At 34.7% G+C, this 18,859-nt stretch overlaps 1 protein-coding gene across 1 annotated transcript; it reads right to left on the bottom strand.

Moving 5' to 3' along the window:
• Positions 1–662: 662 nt before the first annotated feature.
• LOC110371537 (uncharacterized) lies at positions 663–18,859 on the bottom strand. Its single transcript, XM_064036359.1, has 8 exons — positions 18,563–18,859; positions 17,593–17,748; positions 16,300–16,423; positions 15,886–15,989; positions 13,978–14,127; positions 9,946–10,026; positions 5,434–5,592; positions 663–2,190 (listed from the first exon to the last, which is right to left on the bottom strand). Exons 1-8 carry the CDS (start codon positions 18,857–18,859, stop codon positions 1,837–1,839), a joined length of 1,425 nt encoding a protein of 474 aa, XP_063892429.1. The 3' UTR covers positions 663–1,836.

Here is an 18,859-nt window from a genome sequence, read left to right as displayed (position 1 = left end):
ACGGCTGATTAGTTAATCTCTCGTTAGTTGGCCAATTGGAAGCTAAATTAGCCTTAAGGAAGGCTTTACTCCTACTTATCCTAGTTTAGCTAACATTAATTTGATGAATTAGGGATAAAGTTTTAAGACAACACAGTGTAACTAATCTTAGGAAAATTTTACAAAATTATCCATTGTTTACTTAAGAGAATCTCTCAATGCTCAAAAATATTTATTTTTGTATGTGAACTATCTTCAATATAATGATAAGCGAAAGATTTTATGGGACCTAAACTTTTAAAAGATACTGTAACCATAAAACTAAGACACTTTCGGTTTAAGTCATAACTATAACTTGATGGAGTAGTGATAAGTTCATGGTTCATATGAATAAACTATAATTTAAGTAAGAGAACTTATAAATGGAAACGATCGATGTTAAACTGTGCTTTATTCGAATCACACAAAAGTAATCAATTTTGTACAATTTTCCTGTAGTTATCGTTAAATCGTAAAAGACTTGTTATTTATGTAGTCAAATTAAAAATGGGAACAGTAACCTGTCAGTACAAAAAGTAAATAATATTTACCATTACAAGATATATCTGTATTTGCCATAACAAAGGTCTATTCATAGAAATACCGCATTATTTTCGTAACTAGAACCGTACCCATAATCATTAATATTATTTGCCACGCTTATAGAATTTGATTCATAGTTAGCGTTGAATCCAAATCTATTCATTGATTCATTGAATAAAGCTACAGAGAGATAGACCCATTTATAAATAAATCCTCCTATAATAGGTGTAGGCTATAATTAACGTATACGTCCAAATAGTTACGTGTTCAAAATTCATTCTCATCAATTCAAATTAAGTGCTAATAGTAAATGCATCCGTTCATACGACCCTGTCACGTCAATTCGTACACCATGGCCTTGAGAATGACTTTATCGCTATAGCGAGCGACAACCCCTCCTGACTCCAACGGTCATGGTCGCCATACGACCTCTGCATTATACAGGAGATGTCCGCTCACCTCCGAAGCCGGCGCCCGAATGGCCTTCTACACCGTCGAGCTACTGAAGGGTGGCGGGGTATGTTTACCCTCCCACTCGCCCCCGCCCGTGCCAGCTGAGCAGCGGCACGCTATATTTAGGTTGCGCTGTAAATATTCGGTCCAAGTACGGAAAAGCTCCCTCCACCCGCGCGATGGGAGGGGCAGGGGGGCGGAGGTACGTTCCCGCTACATAAGCGGGTAAAAGTTGAAAGTTCACCAACGCCCCGCACACGAGTTCGCGCTGTTAGGGAACGCTTCTTTATTTAAATTCTATTGCAACTTGTTCGCCATTGTAGTCTCGGCTGAATTCGCAATGCCGACTCTAATTTTTCAATGTTGGCCAAGCCCCGTTTTTCTGTTGTGGAAACTTGTGCAATTGTTTTCAGGATTTCAATTTGGCGCCGTTGAATTTCGACACGTATTTTGGACGGGTTTTATGGTTATTGCAGTTGCGGTCCAATTCGGTTGAAACAAGCTTTGCAAATTATCATTGCAATGACGACGTTGAACTGGCAGCGACGACGATGCGAAATGGACACGAGTATCTCTTTAACGAAATTGAAACGGATTACTGTTTGGATGATGGGCTGTTCGCGTGCCGACGTAATTTCAGCTATCATCATCATTTACATCTGTCATATACGTACTTACTGATATATGTTAAGTTGAAAGCTTTTGAATGGGTATTTTATTTAATTAACGTTGATCATTAACAGAAACAAAAAGATTGAGTATAACAATAACTATGATTAAAGTAAATTATAAATACATTAACAATTAAATCTGGAGATAAAATCACTCGCATCCTTTTGAGGGCTTGGAACTATCGCATGATGGTGTATGTGGCTCATCTGACAGCTCGCTTTCTGAGTCCTGGTACAGGGTGATGTCTCCGGAGGCCTTCGAGTACTCATACTCAGGTTCGGCGGTTTCGTACTTATCTTTTTGGTGTTTGGGGTCATAGAAGGCGACGATGTTGAAGGCGCTGGAAGTGCCTCCGAATGCTATGCGCTCCTGGTAGCTGGTGACGGCCAGAATGGTGCCCGATGCGGGGTAAGAGCACGTGATATATCTGTTGTGTAGATTGATCACTTCCAGGCAATTTGTACCGCTTCCTCCGACCACGGCATACTTACCTTTGCGATTGTACTGAAATCAAATTAACTCGTTAACAATACAATATTATAGCGCAAATACAATTGTTTATGTAAGCACTTAATTGTAGTGAATAACGTCGACAGTTATACGTTCGTATTAATTAAGGTACACTAGCTTTGATGTACGCGTTTACATACATGTGATATTAAATGTAAATCATTCAATTATGATTTCAATACAGAGTTAATTAATTGTTAGTATGTTTACTGATACAAAATAAAGCTTCAATTAACAAGACAATTGGTTTGTATTCTATTTTAGTGCTTGTAGTTATAAATTAAAGATATTGCGGTACCGGGAAATGTTAACAGATCTTGTCTTACAGTCCTAGAAACAGAATAATTATTGCACCTGTTAAATATATTTTACAATACGAGTTCTTCCAAAATTCTTAAACAGCCGTCTAAAAATCTCGACCCTCTAAATAAATTCATCACACTCCTTACTCCGACTCATTTTAAATCTTGATTAAGTTACGCTCTATTTTCGAATACCTTAAAGAAAATCAAATTGGCCGAGTGGAAAATCAAATAAATTTAAAAGCACAGCCATATAATTTCATTAGCAAAGAAATTCTCGATCTAATCCGTAACTCGCAGGTGTTCACGAACTAAAGTTATTTGATTTTCAGCAAATCACTTCGGCCAAACGACCCAGTAAGTATTGAGAATTTAAATTCTTTTTGGATCGCTTGATGAACTGATAAAAGTCAATGATCAAATATTTTCTTTGACTTTCAAAGAATAAAACAGTCAATCTTACGCAAATTAGCCTGAAAACACAGTTATATAATTCTTATCTGTGCCAATTTAACGAGAGTTTTTTTATACTTTCTGGCAGTTATGTTATGAAACTATAGAGTAAGAAATCGACGACTTTTATAATATGTAACCAAATCTATGCATTTTATTTAATTAACAAAGCACCTACAATTTTCCCTCATGAAACAAAACACTACACGGACAAAGTACATTGACCCTACATCATGTTAAATCAACAGCAAATTCTATGAAATTTCCCGCTTGAATAGACTTTATCTAAGGGTATCTGAAACCGACCCCAAACGTGATATTTAAGAAAAACATTACCACTCGCCTCAACAGTGAAATAACACATAGAAATAAAACCGTTATGAATAAATTAATAAGGTTTCAAGCGGTGTAATGTGCAAAATGGATTTCCAAGAAAACATAATAGAAATACGAATACATACATAGCTTTGACCCTTCTAATGAACTCAATAAAAATGAACCTTATTATCATTTCAGTGGCTTTTTAATCTATGTAATGTAGCAAATCTACTATCTTCATGGGAACTAAACGCTGTAATTTGATGTAATCAATAAAACGTTCTAAAAAAATAAAATAAACACAAGGCTGCAATGCCAACACATTTTAGTAAGTAATAAGTGAAAACTATCTACAAAGAAAAAAACCCATCTCATTATGTTCCCAACAACGCGGATAAAAGGAGCAGAATTGTCTATTTTTTTCGGTACTAAGCAACAATACTGACGAATGTCAAGTGAATCTGACAAGCTTCCCAAAATCCGAGGTTTGTACCTACTGAGGTAATTGTATTTTGTTACCAAACACGGGTTTTGTTAGATTTATTTCTAAGGATTACTTTACATGGAAGGTTTGCCTCTGATTTTTTGTGCTGCTCTGAATTTTACATCAAATTCATAGAAAATGGTTTTTCATGAAGTACTAAGTATGCGAAAATTCACCTGAATCGGGTCAGCTGTTATACATGCTGAAGCTTCACAAATATACTTATTCCCTTTCGAATGTATAATATTACAAAGGATTAACATTTTACAATAACAACCATATACAATTATCAAACATTATTATCCTTATTTAAGCACTAATTCCACCACATACAGTTGTAACTTGAGTTGTAACTTTAACCTGAATCTAAAACGATAGCAAACTAAAGCGACAAACTCGACGTCACGATTCGGGTTATCGCAGCGAAAGTTAAACTAGATTCAACCGGCTAGTTGATAACTACGAGCGAAATCTCTGTAGAGAAACCACCCGGATAATTTAGTTCAAACAACAAAAAAACGACAAAGTTATTCCGGAAAAATATAGCTAAAACGTACGAAGCTTTTTTATTCATTGGAAAATTTTTGGTCTCTAATACCCGGTGCACACCGCTTTTTCGGTTGAGATAACTTCAATATCTATATTCAGAAAGCAGACGGTTTTATGAGATATCGCCCGTCATTCATTTATTCGAAATATTGGTTTCACGTTTTACGAGCAATCGTCGTCTATAAATCCGGGTGGAAGGAATAAGTGCCAATAATAAAGAGACATCATTTAGCTTTCTTAAAAAAATATATCAGCTTGATCATCTTTTCTAACCAATGTTTTTATACATAAGTATGAAAAGGACAAACTTTATATCTTACCTCCCTAGCCATATAAAAAATGTGGTCGGTATCATATCATTTTATTTTCTTTCGTTTTCATTAGGCTTTCAGGTCACTCATGATCAGATTAGCAGTTTCAATAGGTATTATAAAGTTAAAGCTGAGTACTTATACTGAGAGTGATTTTATAAGTTTTTTTTTTTTATATATTTGGAATACAGTTTCAGTGCAATTATTTTCGCAGAACTCTAGTTTCGTTTTTAGAGTACATACCTCCGTTCAGATATTTGCCGAATCAGCGACTATGTAGTGTACAGTAAAAGGAATTCTGTGTATTTGAATATGCGCTGTGCACTGAATCGATTTTGACAACATTTCACCGGTACTGCAATGGAAGCTTATTTCTTTTTAAACTTGCTATTCGTACGGACACAAAAATTCTGTATGTAAAGGGAAAATATTTCTGGAATCTACATAGCTATCTGCTACATTTTTAGTAAAATTTGTTTAGCTTAGATTATAATTGTAAATGTTGCTTTTGGTACATAACAGGGAAATAAAGGGTACAATTATGGGAATGGGTAGATGCGGGTTACCCAAGAACGGAATAGTTGCCGCTTATTGAAGAAGGATTACGTTCGGCAGTAGATAACATAACAGACAGTAGATATGAGTAATATTATGATGATAAAATGTATCATTAACACTTATCTAATAATTCCAACATATCAGTTTGGGTTAGAAAAATTATTCTAACTAGTATATAGGGGTAGTCACTATGCCGAAATGTTTATATGTCAAACAAGACAAAGGTAAGAAGAAAAAAAACCAAGGACAAAACAATACGCACATCCGAAGACCGCCAGTACCGACAAGCGTATATGTACTCGCCGTCGACGTCTTGCCTCCGGTTCTGCACCCTGATGATGTTCAGCTGTTTTCTGGCTGTCAGGTCCCATACGGTGAGGGCTTCTGTCGGCATCCAGCTCCCAGCTAGACAGTAGTCCCTCTGTTGGGAAAGAAGTGTGGTTTTAACCGACTTAAGAAGGAGGTTCCGTATTGAAACTTTTTTTGTTTGTTCTTGTAAATTATATGCACATGAAAAACATGGCTTTTAGCTTTAAAGTCTCGGATCTCATGTATATAAAATAAATTATATATTCGAACTCGAACGAAATAATTCCCCAATACGCGGCCGCAACATGACAAAGTTATTATTAAAAAAGAATTACCTGCTCGTAAGAGAAAGCCTTAGCATTACCGATGATATAAATGCCACCAAAATATATATTCTATACACACACAAAGAGATAAATTAATACCACGCGCTCAAAACATAAGCGCCCTTTATTTCCTAAATTGAGACATTAATTTTGATTTCAATAAAATATGCTCATGTATCTCCATAAAATTGATTTCTGATCCACGAAACTCACCTCTGACCTTTGATTCAACACACGCGTATAAAGTATAACCCGACAACTCTCTAATACGCGTTTTCTATGAAAAAAGAAGAAAGGCAGTACTTTGAATGCCGCAAAAAAGATACAACCTACAACTACTCCATAGAGAGTTGTCCTACAGGGAAAGGTGGATGGAACCAGATCACGCGGCAGATCGCTGGACTGACCAAATATTTTAATCCAATATGTGGTCAGAAACCGCTTATTTAAGTGCACCAAACAGTATGCCAACAGGGAGTGATGATGGCGGCATACCGCACGTAGGTTTGTGTTAACCCCTATCGGCAATGCGGACTCCTCAATGTAACCAATACCACTGGCTACTCAGGGGCAAAACAATAGAGAAGATTCCTCTCTGTAGTGCAAACCTCATTCTTAAGAAAATAAGCGGTTTTTTCAGCTTACAGACGGTAACTTTTGACATTTACTCTTAGGCTTACGTCAAGGAACTATAAGCAAAACGAATCATTTCTTATTTAGGAACCAGACATAAGCAATACAGAAGTAACAGCCAAAAACACGTGTAAATCTTTCCCCAGTGGGATTGAGATAAAAATGTGGCATATTGCACAGTTTTCCTCCTTTCGCACAGAAGTTAGAGCTGTGAGATAACGTAGTGTCTGATAAGTTGGTGCTGCGGTAGACAATATCCGGGTAAAGATGGTTTTAGTGGTGTTGTGATAACAGTACACTATCTCGAGTTTTGGGAGTTGTGTTTGTCTTTTGGTGATGTTATGTTCCGTTTTCTTGTAAGAAGTTAGGACTAGGTACACATATTATTTTCTAATTTTTAAGTCAGACATTTTCGACTAACAGTGATTAAATTCATCAGTTGTTTATTATTAACCATAATTAAAGATGCTCAGAAACCAGCTTTAAGTCCCCTGGTCCATTATTGTTACCGTAAATATGTACGAGTTATGTTTTAAAGGGTAATGTGCAACGAAATACCACATCTATCGATTTCATATGCTAATAATATGTTTAAAAACTTGGAGGATTATTTAATCCACAAAATACCATGTAAGAATGTATGTACATAATTTATTTAACCTTTATTGAATTTATTTTTTCTCGATCCCTTCCAGGTAATGATTAAACTTCTGAACACACGGGTACCTCTGACCTTAATTTTTACTCTGTGTAAAGGTTAAAAAAATATTTCAAGGGTACCGTTACACGTGCCTACAATGGTCGACGATAATAAATTAGCTGTTTATTCGCGTGAAGATAATACAAATACAAAATTAAATGGTTAACAAAAAGGATTACTTTAGAATACCTATTCCATGATAGAATACTCCGTGCGTAAATTGTTCTTTAGGATAATAGCGGGAATTACGCAAGAATACTGAAACTAAATTTTAAAGATTGCTTAAAGATCGCTCTATGCTTCACTTTCACAACTTTCTGCTGCAGAAATACCTTTAGAAAAAACTGAGTTCCCAATGTTTGTGAATTACAAGGTGAAAGTATAAAAGTCACGTTAAAAAATACATAACTATCAAATGCCCCATACGCATCTATCATTTACCGTTAAAAGAACTATGATCTTATTTTTTCCATAACAAACTTACACAACAACAGAATTACCTGTAACAACAAAACAAAAAACAAAAGTAGCAGCAAAATTCTTAAAACAAACCAATATTAGTACCCAGTCCACAGAGAAAGTTGTACCGCTGCTTTTCAAACTAAAAATATCGGGTGCCCGAGCAATAATAATATTCTTCAAAGGCAAAGAACAACTATAGGAGAACATCAAACTTCATAACGACGTAGCCCGGCTAAGCTGTAGATGGAACGCGAACTTGTACGACAAAGCTAGAGTTTTTAATTAAAAAGGGACTTGTAGTCATGTTTTAGACCTGTAGTCTATGTGAGATAATTTAGGAACATTACTTTGATGTTTTTTTTTTGTGTAGTTGAATGGGTAGTGTTGTAGGTGGTGTAATGGTTGGAAGATCAGATGTGTCAATATTTCGATTCCTGTATAGCATTCTGATCGGCATTTCAAAAGTAGCCATAAATGAAAACTATTGGCACAAACAGAAAAATACATTAATAAACTTCTAAATTATTCTACAATAAGGCTGATGATTCTGCGGTTCCAAAAACGTATTGAGAGAACTATATCCCGCACCCATATAAAGTAAAAAGTACCCTACATCAAGCTCTCTAGACTATCTCTGTACCAAATTTCATGTAAATCGGTTCAATACTTTTGGCGTAAAAGCGCGACATACATACAGAGTTACTCTTACATTCATAACTTTTTTAAGGTTTTATACAAAAATAAATGAAAAATGACTATCTAAAAAGAAATTAGGTGTAGGAAATAGGATACACTTAATCCTCTTTCTCACACAATATCTTAAGTTTAACGAAGTATCTTCCCGAGTAAGGAAGTAAACCATACGCGAACAAGCAAAACATTATGGAGCCTTATATAAGCCTTCGATTATTCCAGGAAAATAAGTACCTACATCATGATTTTCGGAAATGAGAAACAAAATTAATTTTGCTCGTCGACTGATTGAACACAGTTACCGATGCGATGGATTTTTTACGGGAAAATGAAATGAAATTGTGAATCCGTATCTATGTAAGTAAGTAGGCAGGTACATACTAGGGGTTTGGGATTGTTCGAAAGAGTTACCACGGCCCTGGTACATAGAGTATTTAAGAAGGAACATGGTGGGTTTTAGACAGTAAGAGTCTGGCACGCCCTCATGACATTCCCGGGAATAAGGACCCATCCAAAAAAATGATATAAAACTACTGTTTTAAATGTTTACATATTTAAGGGACAAAACATTGTCAGTATCATTAGAACACTTCTTCATCTTTTCACAGATTATTAGCTTATTTATCTCCAAAACGCATATGAAAATGGGTATATTATTTTGTCAAAATGAGTGTACAAACATGGAATACATAATAAGTACACATTTAACATCGCTATAAAGGTTCATAAAGCATGCATATTTAGACATGCATTAGTTATTTACAGCCACTTAAATGGCCTTTAATGATGCTAGTAAAATTAAAAAGTTTTTATTTCTGAAAATGAAATGCTATGGATACATTTTTAGTGGCAGATTATTTTGATGTTGTTTAGCTTTGATGGACATCATGATGTAATGAATTGTAAGTTAAATTCATTATAAGTTTATTTATCTGAGAGATAATACTACTGTGATACATTATGTTGGGTAAAGAACTATCCAAATCCATATTAAATATTATGTTTTAAATAGTTATATTAAATACCTATATTTTCCATCTTAAGGCGGATATCTCTCATCTCCTCTTTAATTTATATTAACATCACCGCCTATACATAATAATTAAAAAGTTCCCACTGAAAGTTGTGAAAAGTTTTATGATTAAATACAGTTAACTTCCAGCCATGTCTTTGTAAGAAATTCATTTTAAGATTCTCGAGGGAAAACTTTTTTCGCTATGTACAAATTATAGTGGAAATTGGTCAGCCTAGCTTTGCATACTTGCTTATATTACAAAGAGGTATTTTTTATAATGTCATCGTGAGATTTGGAACGAATTAAATTACATACAGACCCCATGTATAATGGACTGGAACTCGGAGACGATACCGCAAAGTGTGTATATGAAATAATGAATATGACAAGGAGACGACCATTCTATTTATCATAGTGACAAAGTGCGTTTGCGATTTAAAACATGAGTTATACGACTCTGATCACCATGCATTTATTGTTATGATTAAAAACATGAGTACTATTTTTGTTTTTATGAATCTGAAAACATAATCGACATGTGCAAAATACCTGCCTACTCGTGCTGACAACACGAGTGGGTGTGTATTGTAGGTACATGACAAAAATACAGGACTTCTATTACATAAAAGGTCTTACGTTGAGGTCAATAGCATCGCCGCAAATGTCAACGCCTTCGAAAGTCATAACGCAGCCGACCTGACATCTCACGTCCCAGATCTGAAAGTATTGCAAATGTCAATAAAAACTCGGTAGGGATATTTTATTTTATACTCTTACTAGTTGTATCCTGCAATTCCACTCGCTTTTTGATGAAAACTACTGACGTTTAATATATGTCAGTTTTCACAAGTTGCTGTCGTCTTAATATGATCACCCAATCAATTGGGAGGCATAAGTTATATTATCAACTCTCGATATTTTGTACTATGAAGTAGCGTATGGACCACGTTAAAGCTTTATAGCATGATGTTAAACAACCAAATAATCTAACATTGAAATACAAGTTACTACTTTGTAATCTACAGATTAATACGTTAGAACAAACAAACAGTTCGACTTCATACATATTTTATGAAACACGTGTGAAAATAGAAGCTGCTATAAAGGAAAACTGGGTACAGTACAATATGCAAAGAAGTAAGAAAAAGGTAGAATGTGTAAAGATAGACATCTGTTTATGTAAGAAAATGTTTTTATTGCGTGACTAAAACAGTAGTAAATAAACTGTAATTTTATAATAGGGAACACAGTATTGCACTTTTAATACTTAAAGTGCTGTGATGTATAAGTGAGTATGAAAGAAATGGCATAATAATAAACTCCACTTGACAACTTGATTTGTTTAAAATAACATAATTTTCTTTATTGGATAACGGTCTAAAAATGTAGTCTTCTTTGCTAATGGTTGAATTTTACCATCAAACAATTAATGTTTCTATATTTTTCTTCTTCAGCTGAACAAAAGTTACCGCACCTTTCTTACACCATTTTCCCTGTGGTAAAGTTATAATAACTAACCCAGAAACTATCATTCTTATACATAAAGGTATTTTCTTTTCGATAAGTAAGATAATTATTTTATAAAACATAAAAATTGAAATATTTTTGCAAAGAAGAATTAGTACACTAATTCCTCGAAAGACATTTATGACGTCATAACATGACAAAATAAGTAAAAAATCTGACAAACTAATGAAAACGAATAATGAACACCTATATAATTTCAAAAACAATATAAAAATAATTCAATCATTCATTTCAAAGTCCATTAATAGCATCGAAACTTTTACTAACTCGCTAACTTTAATGCAATCAGATCTATATAATTGATTTATGAAATAAGTATGAAATAGGTCATATATCCAATTAATAGGTTTCATCAATTATCTAGTAACTACGTCGAAATCCATTAAGGATTAAAAAGGATTGGATTTCCAACGGTACCACAAATGGAATCAAAATAGGTTTGTTACTGAAGCTAGAATTTAGTTTAGATAGTACCTATACCCCGCGCGGCCAATGATGATCCCTATGACAGTTTGGTAGCGCTTAACATTGTAGTGACGTCCTGTTACAACAAATCCTTTTCAGGCCCATAAAAAATTCGAAAAAATCATAATTGTGTACATTTTTTAATAATAAAAATGAATATTAAGAAATTATTACGTAATGTTCGAAAATAATGGAAAAAAACTCAATGCAAATGTACATGGTACGAGCTGCAAAAGTTACGTCGCCAAGCTGTTATCGAAAAAAAGGGACACATCGATAAACAAAATATCGGTAATTTGTAGGAAAAAATTTACAAATGCCTTGAGTAAAAAAAAAACATAGTATACTTGCATTTTTATTTAATCAATCTGAATCTGACATGACTGAATTTAAAAAAAAACAGTAGGTCTGTGGCCTCCTTTAAATATTTTTCCATAAAGCTGGAAATTATGAATTCTTTAAAATTAAATTCAAAAAGAATTCTAAAAATTATCTTTAAATTGTGCAATTTTAATAGAAATTAATGTACAGTATAATAAAATATAATAAAGCCGTTGAATGACCTGGCTGAATGACATGACCTTTGCCTACCAGAATTTTATCGAAGTTTCGCATCACTATTACTACTGTCAGTTGAAACGTCATACGGATCATGATTCGCCGCGCGGGGTATAATGTTGTTTTTAGTAGAACAAAATGCATTCATCAACTTCAACTAGGGTTGCCATCTCGAATTTCGCCAAACCCGGACAAACATTAAAAAAACCCGGACATTTGGCGTAAATCGCATTTTTTCCCCGAACGAGTACGATTTTGTTTAAACAAAATAATACCTATTTTGTAATCCATTTACTATTAACATATACTTAAATTCAATGAGGTGCTTTCTTACATGAAAAGTGTCCGGGTTTTCCCCGGACGCTTCTAGAAAACCCGCCCGGACGTCCCCCGGACGGGGTCAAAACTAGGACAAATCCGGGGAAACCCGGACGGATGGCAGCCCTAACTTCAACGTATAATAAAATGAATCCGCGGAGAAAATATGTTCGAACATAACCTGCACCTAAAGCTGAAAAGTTTGTTTTTGAACGTCAAGTTATCAGCAAGAACTACTAGACCAATTCGAAAAATTATTTCAGTGTGGAATAGCTTATTTATCGACGAAAACTTGCTTTGATTTTAACAGAAATGGTACCTATGTAGGCTATGTAGGTAATATCTAACCGATAAAAACAGCGATGTAAGCCGCAATACTTAAAGCGTTTTGCTCACTTCAGTGCGTATTAACGTCTAGTAAAAAACGAACGAACGCCTAAAAAAAGGTAACAACAACATCAAAGCAATACCGTAAGAATAGAACATTCATAATAGCCAGCGAACAATACTCCGCCGACTAAACCGCGCTTAATAAATAATTTCACCAGTTAACCGCCGAGAGAAATATTTTAATCTCGACAGAGATGCTTTGAGTCTGTCCGCGGTCGTTGTCCGCCATGTTTAATTCAGTACGTGTTTACTACTTGCAAGTAAGTTACTCGCCCCACGTACTCGCCGACAGTAGATTCGTACATTTATAGGACAACGACAGCACGTGGGGGCATTAAAAAAGTATCGTCTTAACATGTTCATTGGGGTGGTAACGCTACCTGTTTATGAGACAGACGTTACATAATGTGTGCTTATCTCGACACACCATGTATAAGATGTAATATTCACTACAAGATATAAGGTTCGAGCTTTGAGCGTCTCTCTATGAATAGACGAATGGCTAATATATTGCCGTTCCTGGTACAATGCTTTGTTAATTATTGAGCTTGATTAATAATTATAAATTCTGTTTACCAGAAACTTGATGTCACGATAAACCCTGCTTGCAGAAAGGCATAGTGAGAAGCGCCACTGTATTCTAACTTAACACAAACTACTAAGCTAGTTTATAATTTGTTGAGCTTAAACGGTGCATGACAATAGTTTGTTTGCATTTAATTGGCGTGACCACGTCAGCTATCTCGTGTGCAAAATTCCTTTACCACCTTCGTCAGGTCTAAACAGTGACTGCACGGCTAAACGTTCTGCGGTCAAATTGCACTCATGTTTTGCAAAGTTATCTACAGTTACGTTGTTATTTTTTGTTGTACCTCATAACGAAGTTTGTTTGAGTTAAACTATGCGAGCTATTTTGTTTTTTGAACAACAATAGTTACTCGTGTGTTAAAAAAGTTGAAGGTTGAATGTTAAATCTGTTTAATTTGAGCTCATGTAAAATTAAAGCGAAGTTTCATATTCTATGCTAGAGATATTCGCTCAAAGGCTCTCTAACAATCTGGAGATTCACAATACATAAATGATTGCTTTGCTCCGATCTAATAAATGTTGGTACACCTACGTGAATTTGAGGCTTGCTTGCGAAATTTTTTCAATAGATTTCGTTTTTATTATTGCTTACACGTTTAATAAAAGGTTATACAAATTAATCCTAGAGTAAAAATATTATTTTTCAGGTATAATAGGGCACTTCAGATCATGGCACATAATACCACTTAAAATCAATTCATCTCAACCTGAAAAATCTTAGAAAGTGAGGGCAGAGATAGTCCACCTCCTACGTATGTATTTATGCTTATATTTCTTAGAATTTTCAGAGCATATGGTTTCATAGTTTTTATAGCTACTTACTCTGAGAGTCTTGTCCCACGCACCACTGGCAAACATATACGGCTTGTGAGGATGGGTTCTCAAAGCCACCACCTGACCGTAATGCATCCTCTGCAACTTCTTCGGGATGAATTGGAGACGTAGCTTGTGCACTTTGTATGTGCTTTCAGCCTGTAAGGAGAAATAGTGGGGTTCAAAACCTCCTTGCTTGCAGTAATAGAAAAGATGATGGACAAATGTCACATTATAGATAAGATATAAGCAAGATATAAGCATGAATGATGAGACTACTGTGGAGTTTGTTGCGTCACTTCTTCTTCCCAGTAAAAACACATAGGAAGTGGTGAAGGGTGTGCGTTTTGGGCGCTGTCTTTTGTTTTTGACGTTCAAAAACGCTTTTTAATTTTAGGATTGTAAAGCCTATAATTATGAATAAAGTATTTTGAAGTTGAAAGCTATTTTTTTTTATTGGAGAAATGTGTATAGCTTTAAAGGTTGAAAACATTGCGAATTTGTTCATTTCGCAAACCTCAGCTTAACGGTTTGTATCCCCAATAACATTTAAATATCCGACCTAAATTTTAATGTCAAGGCCGTCAAAGTTATAATAAAACCAATGCAATGTCACTTTTATTACCGCACTCGGCCGAGATTAAGCTGTAACGTTTTACTGGTTACATTTTATGTATAGCTGTAAGAAAATGAGAATACTTGTAACCCTGTGTTGGGACACAGTTTAGATATACGCATGTGTTTGATGTTCGACTCTCAGTACTGACGTATTGACAGTAGAAGAAAGCTTCACAACTGTTTACAAGAGAATATGTCTAAACTGTGATTGATAGTTCCGAATATAGCGTAATATACCAGTAGATGTAGATATGGACCAGTCCAGAAGACAAAGTAATTTAATTAGAATTTTTAGACACCCAGTAAGTACCGTGTTATAGGTATATTTTAATATTATGAAGTCATTATTCATTGTTATACAAAATACATCTCTAAAATTGAGTGTTTCTAACTAACCTTTTGTACCTATGTAATTTAACCCTAATTGCTCAGATTTATGTTATGACTGCGGTGTAACACAATATGTTATATCTAGAGACGTGATCTTCGCCCACATTAACCCCACAAGTTTTAGACAATATCCATTGTTTTGAAGATTAAGTTTGAATCGATTAATTGGTTAGGTATCGATTATTCCGTATTAGGTTCTACGTAATTTATTTTAGTGGGCAACTTTAGTCCATTAATCCAACTTAGTGTGCATGTATTTTGAGGTCTCCATGATTGAGTATAGCCCTATAGGACTTAAGAGATGGCGAATAGTTTTCTCCATTGAGTAACCGCCGTTATAAAGTAAAGTGAATGTTAATTTATTACTATCGAGGACCTAATTGTAACATTAAACAATTAAATTACACCCCTTCATAAAACAAAATTGGCTTGAAGGAAAACGAGAATGCTAAAATTTTTAGTTAGATAAGCTGCCTTTTGCTTTGAAAGGGTTTTCTCCACAATGAAAGTAAATACCTAAACGCCTAGAAATGTAATAAAATATCCAATGAACATAAATTTTGTAAAAAGCACAAAAGAAAATGTTTAAATCACTTTACAAGACATGGCATATAATATGCAGATACAGTTAATATATTAGTTTATGCATATTCAGTATATTTGAGTAGTCAATGCCTCCTTTTGCTAATGGTTAGCATGTTTTACAAATAGCAACGTTTTAAGAAAAAAACAGATTTATTGTTTTGTTTTTTCGTTTGAAATATTGTGTTGCCAGAGTGAGAGATGAGGGTTTAAAGAATACAAATTTAAAATTTCAAGTGTATAAAAGAAAACTATTGCAAGTATTTTTCATTTCTATGCTTGGTAAAATTAAAAAAGAAATATAGTATTCTATGTTATGATACATACCTCCTGAGTTTCCATGTCGTAGACTCTGATGGACGTGTCAGCATAACCGACAGCCATTTTTGAGGAGTCTGTCAGTAGTCCCAAGGAGAGCGCCGGAAATCGTTCTAGAACAATTTTTATACTTAGGTACCTGTGCTATTTTTTATACTCAAAATTAAAGAAAGAAAAAAACACTTTCTTTATTAAAAAAAAAAATAATGGGGTTATGTTACAAACCCCATAACAATTTTTTTTCGGTTCGTCCGGGGAAAATATGCGATTAACGCCAAATGTCCGGGTTTACTACCCATACATATTCACATTTTCATTTCTTGGGTTTTAACAACTAGACTATATGGATATTATGTATTTGATGATAGAATAGAAAAGGATGTAGAATCGGTCTAATAATATAATAAAATCTGTAATACCAACGTGCGATAAACGGCGTAGCATACGAGGAAATTCCGGGGCTTCCATAGAACTGCATGGTCAAACTCTCCAGCATCGGGTCAGCTCGGATGCAGTACGCAGGCGGGTCCACTAAGGACGTATCCATCTTCACAAATAAATGGATAAAGTTAATCGATAGGGCCGACAGCCAATTTGAGCTGATTTATATAGGTCTGCCCTTAAAGTTGGGCTTTGAAGACAGATTTTGTATCAGCGATGTCTGTGATAAAGCACTTCAGTGGTAGCTGTGTGCATGTCGTGTTTAAATAGCAATAAAATTACTATGAGTAGGTATGATTAAATTTTATTATTTTTAAAGTCTTTTAGACTTACGATAAAATTAGGTATTATCCTACTTAGGTATTTCATCTGTATAAATGGTAATTTATGGACGCACACCGAAACGTTGCCACAAGGCTGAAGGTGCATTTGATCTGATAGTTTTCATATGCTGCAGAGGTTTTTTATGCAAACTTTTAATACGATATTTATATTTAACCAAATTCTTCAATGTCGTTAAAAAAATTTAGCTACTCAGAACAAACTAGAGTGAACAAGATAACATCAGTAACATCTACAAACGGACTAAAGTACCATTTCCAATACGCTTGTTTCGAAGCCTCACAGGAACAATTTCTGGTGAAATGCTATCTACACACAATACCGCTAGGCCGCTAATACCAATGGGAATGCCGGATAACATTTTAATCTTCGTTATTCCCAGTTGTTATTTGCTACATTGTTACAACGGAAATAAATACACGCTTTTGTGCTCGGATAAAATAAATAATTCTGTTTCGTGAATTGAATGCAGTCAGGTGCCATTCATAATACAAATGCCGATCAACCAATAGCTGGCTTCGAAAATCAGTTTTAATGTTTTGTTGAAAGTACGTACATCGATGTTTTTTTAAATATTAAACTGTTGTAATAACCGTAAGCCGAAAATCCACCTCTTGGACTCTTAAGACGAAATGGATTAAATAGTGCAGGGACTTGAATAAAAAATGCACGTCTTAAGAACCCTTAATACGTCCATTTTCTAAGAATTATTTAAAAACACTAATGTAAAAACATTATCTCTAAGTATTAATAACACTTATCCTAAGTATTTAAAGAAAAGTGCTGTTTTGGGATTACTGAAAGTCCTTTGCTTCAAACATGCAGTTCAACCATTAAATCGCAAAATCTGGTGCTTGTTTGTGCTCGCAATTATTACTCCATGTCGAATTGTGTTCGTAAGCTTTACTGCGAATAGATTCCGTTTTCACATACGTGGGGGATCTCGATCCGATACACGGCTCCGTCCATGCACGCCGCGTAGCAAATATTCTCCTCAAATGGACTGTATTCCAGAGCATGGACGGGTTTCGGCGGGAACTGAATATTTCGCAACGTGCAAAGGACAGCGCCTGTACTGCCATGTCGCATCTGGAATTATCGAGATTATGTTGGTAGCATAAACTTTGTTTTGTGTCTTGAAATGGGAATGTAGAATAATCATCGGTCAAGACATAAATAGCTGTGTATATTTACGGAACTAATAGTTTTTGTATCTAAGGACATCCAAAAGACTTAGAAAACATCTAAATTATTAACAGAGAAGTATAAAACGAGATCTTGAAACAAGCAATTCTGTACATAATAAAATTACAGTTCCGAACATACGTAGGTATTGCTTGTGACCTTTTACAGTAATTTCACTATTGGAATCTACCTAAGTAGTTACTTAAAGCAGGTAGGTACCATTTCATTTTAATAACAGGGCCTTTCAGAAGCCACTACAACTTATTCAAAAAGACTCATAATTTACCACTTCGTAACTTAATTTGAATATTTTAGAAAAGTACTAGGCAGGCGCTTCGTCTTTATTCAAAAGGAATGAAATTGGACCAATTATGTAGAAGTTTCAGCTTTTAATGATCACTTTAATAAAAAAAAAAAGTAGTGCGTTTCAATTTGAGTCACATGTATCACCTTTATTTACAGATAAGATCACCCTTGTTGGGTAAATAATAAGTGTGGTTATTTGAAACCAACAGTTCCAAAAACTCAAACTTTCAACACTCTCTACTTAAAAATATCCATCAGATAAGACAAACAAGCCATTGTTCTCCAAGTTCTTGTTCGAAAGGCACCTGGTTGTTAGTTTAGGTTAGCTTACAATATCATCAGTTTCCCTCCAGTCTATTAATTTAGGTGCTTCACTAGTGTTTGTGAAGCTAAAACAATTACCGTAGCTCACCTCTATCGCGCCTGAGGCATGGCCCACGATAATATGATATCCGTTAGGCGAAAATTCCAACGCAGTTATGGCACCCTTTTCAGAACTAAACCATCTACATTGCAACATTTTGTTCGGAGTATTTTTCAAAAACTTTTCTTCATTTTGTTTAACCCACTCGTATTTACGTTCTTCGGGTTCGATAGGACAGTCGTAGAACATAGGATACCAAAGATTAGGTTGCAGTTCATTTTTATAGTATTCCTTGATAATCTTTCCATAATCTTCAATAAGCTCTTGTTGTTCAGTGTCTGCCAT

The sequence above is a fragment of the Helicoverpa armigera genome, chromosome 9 (genome assembly GCF_030705265.1).
Source record: "Helicoverpa armigera isolate CAAS_96S chromosome 9, ASM3070526v1, whole genome shotgun sequence".
Classification (NCBI taxonomy): domain Eukaryota; kingdom Metazoa; phylum Arthropoda; class Insecta; order Lepidoptera; family Noctuidae; genus Helicoverpa; species Helicoverpa armigera.
The sequence above is the reverse complement of the archived record's forward strand: the minus strand, read 5'-3'. Positions and strand labels throughout refer to the sequence as shown.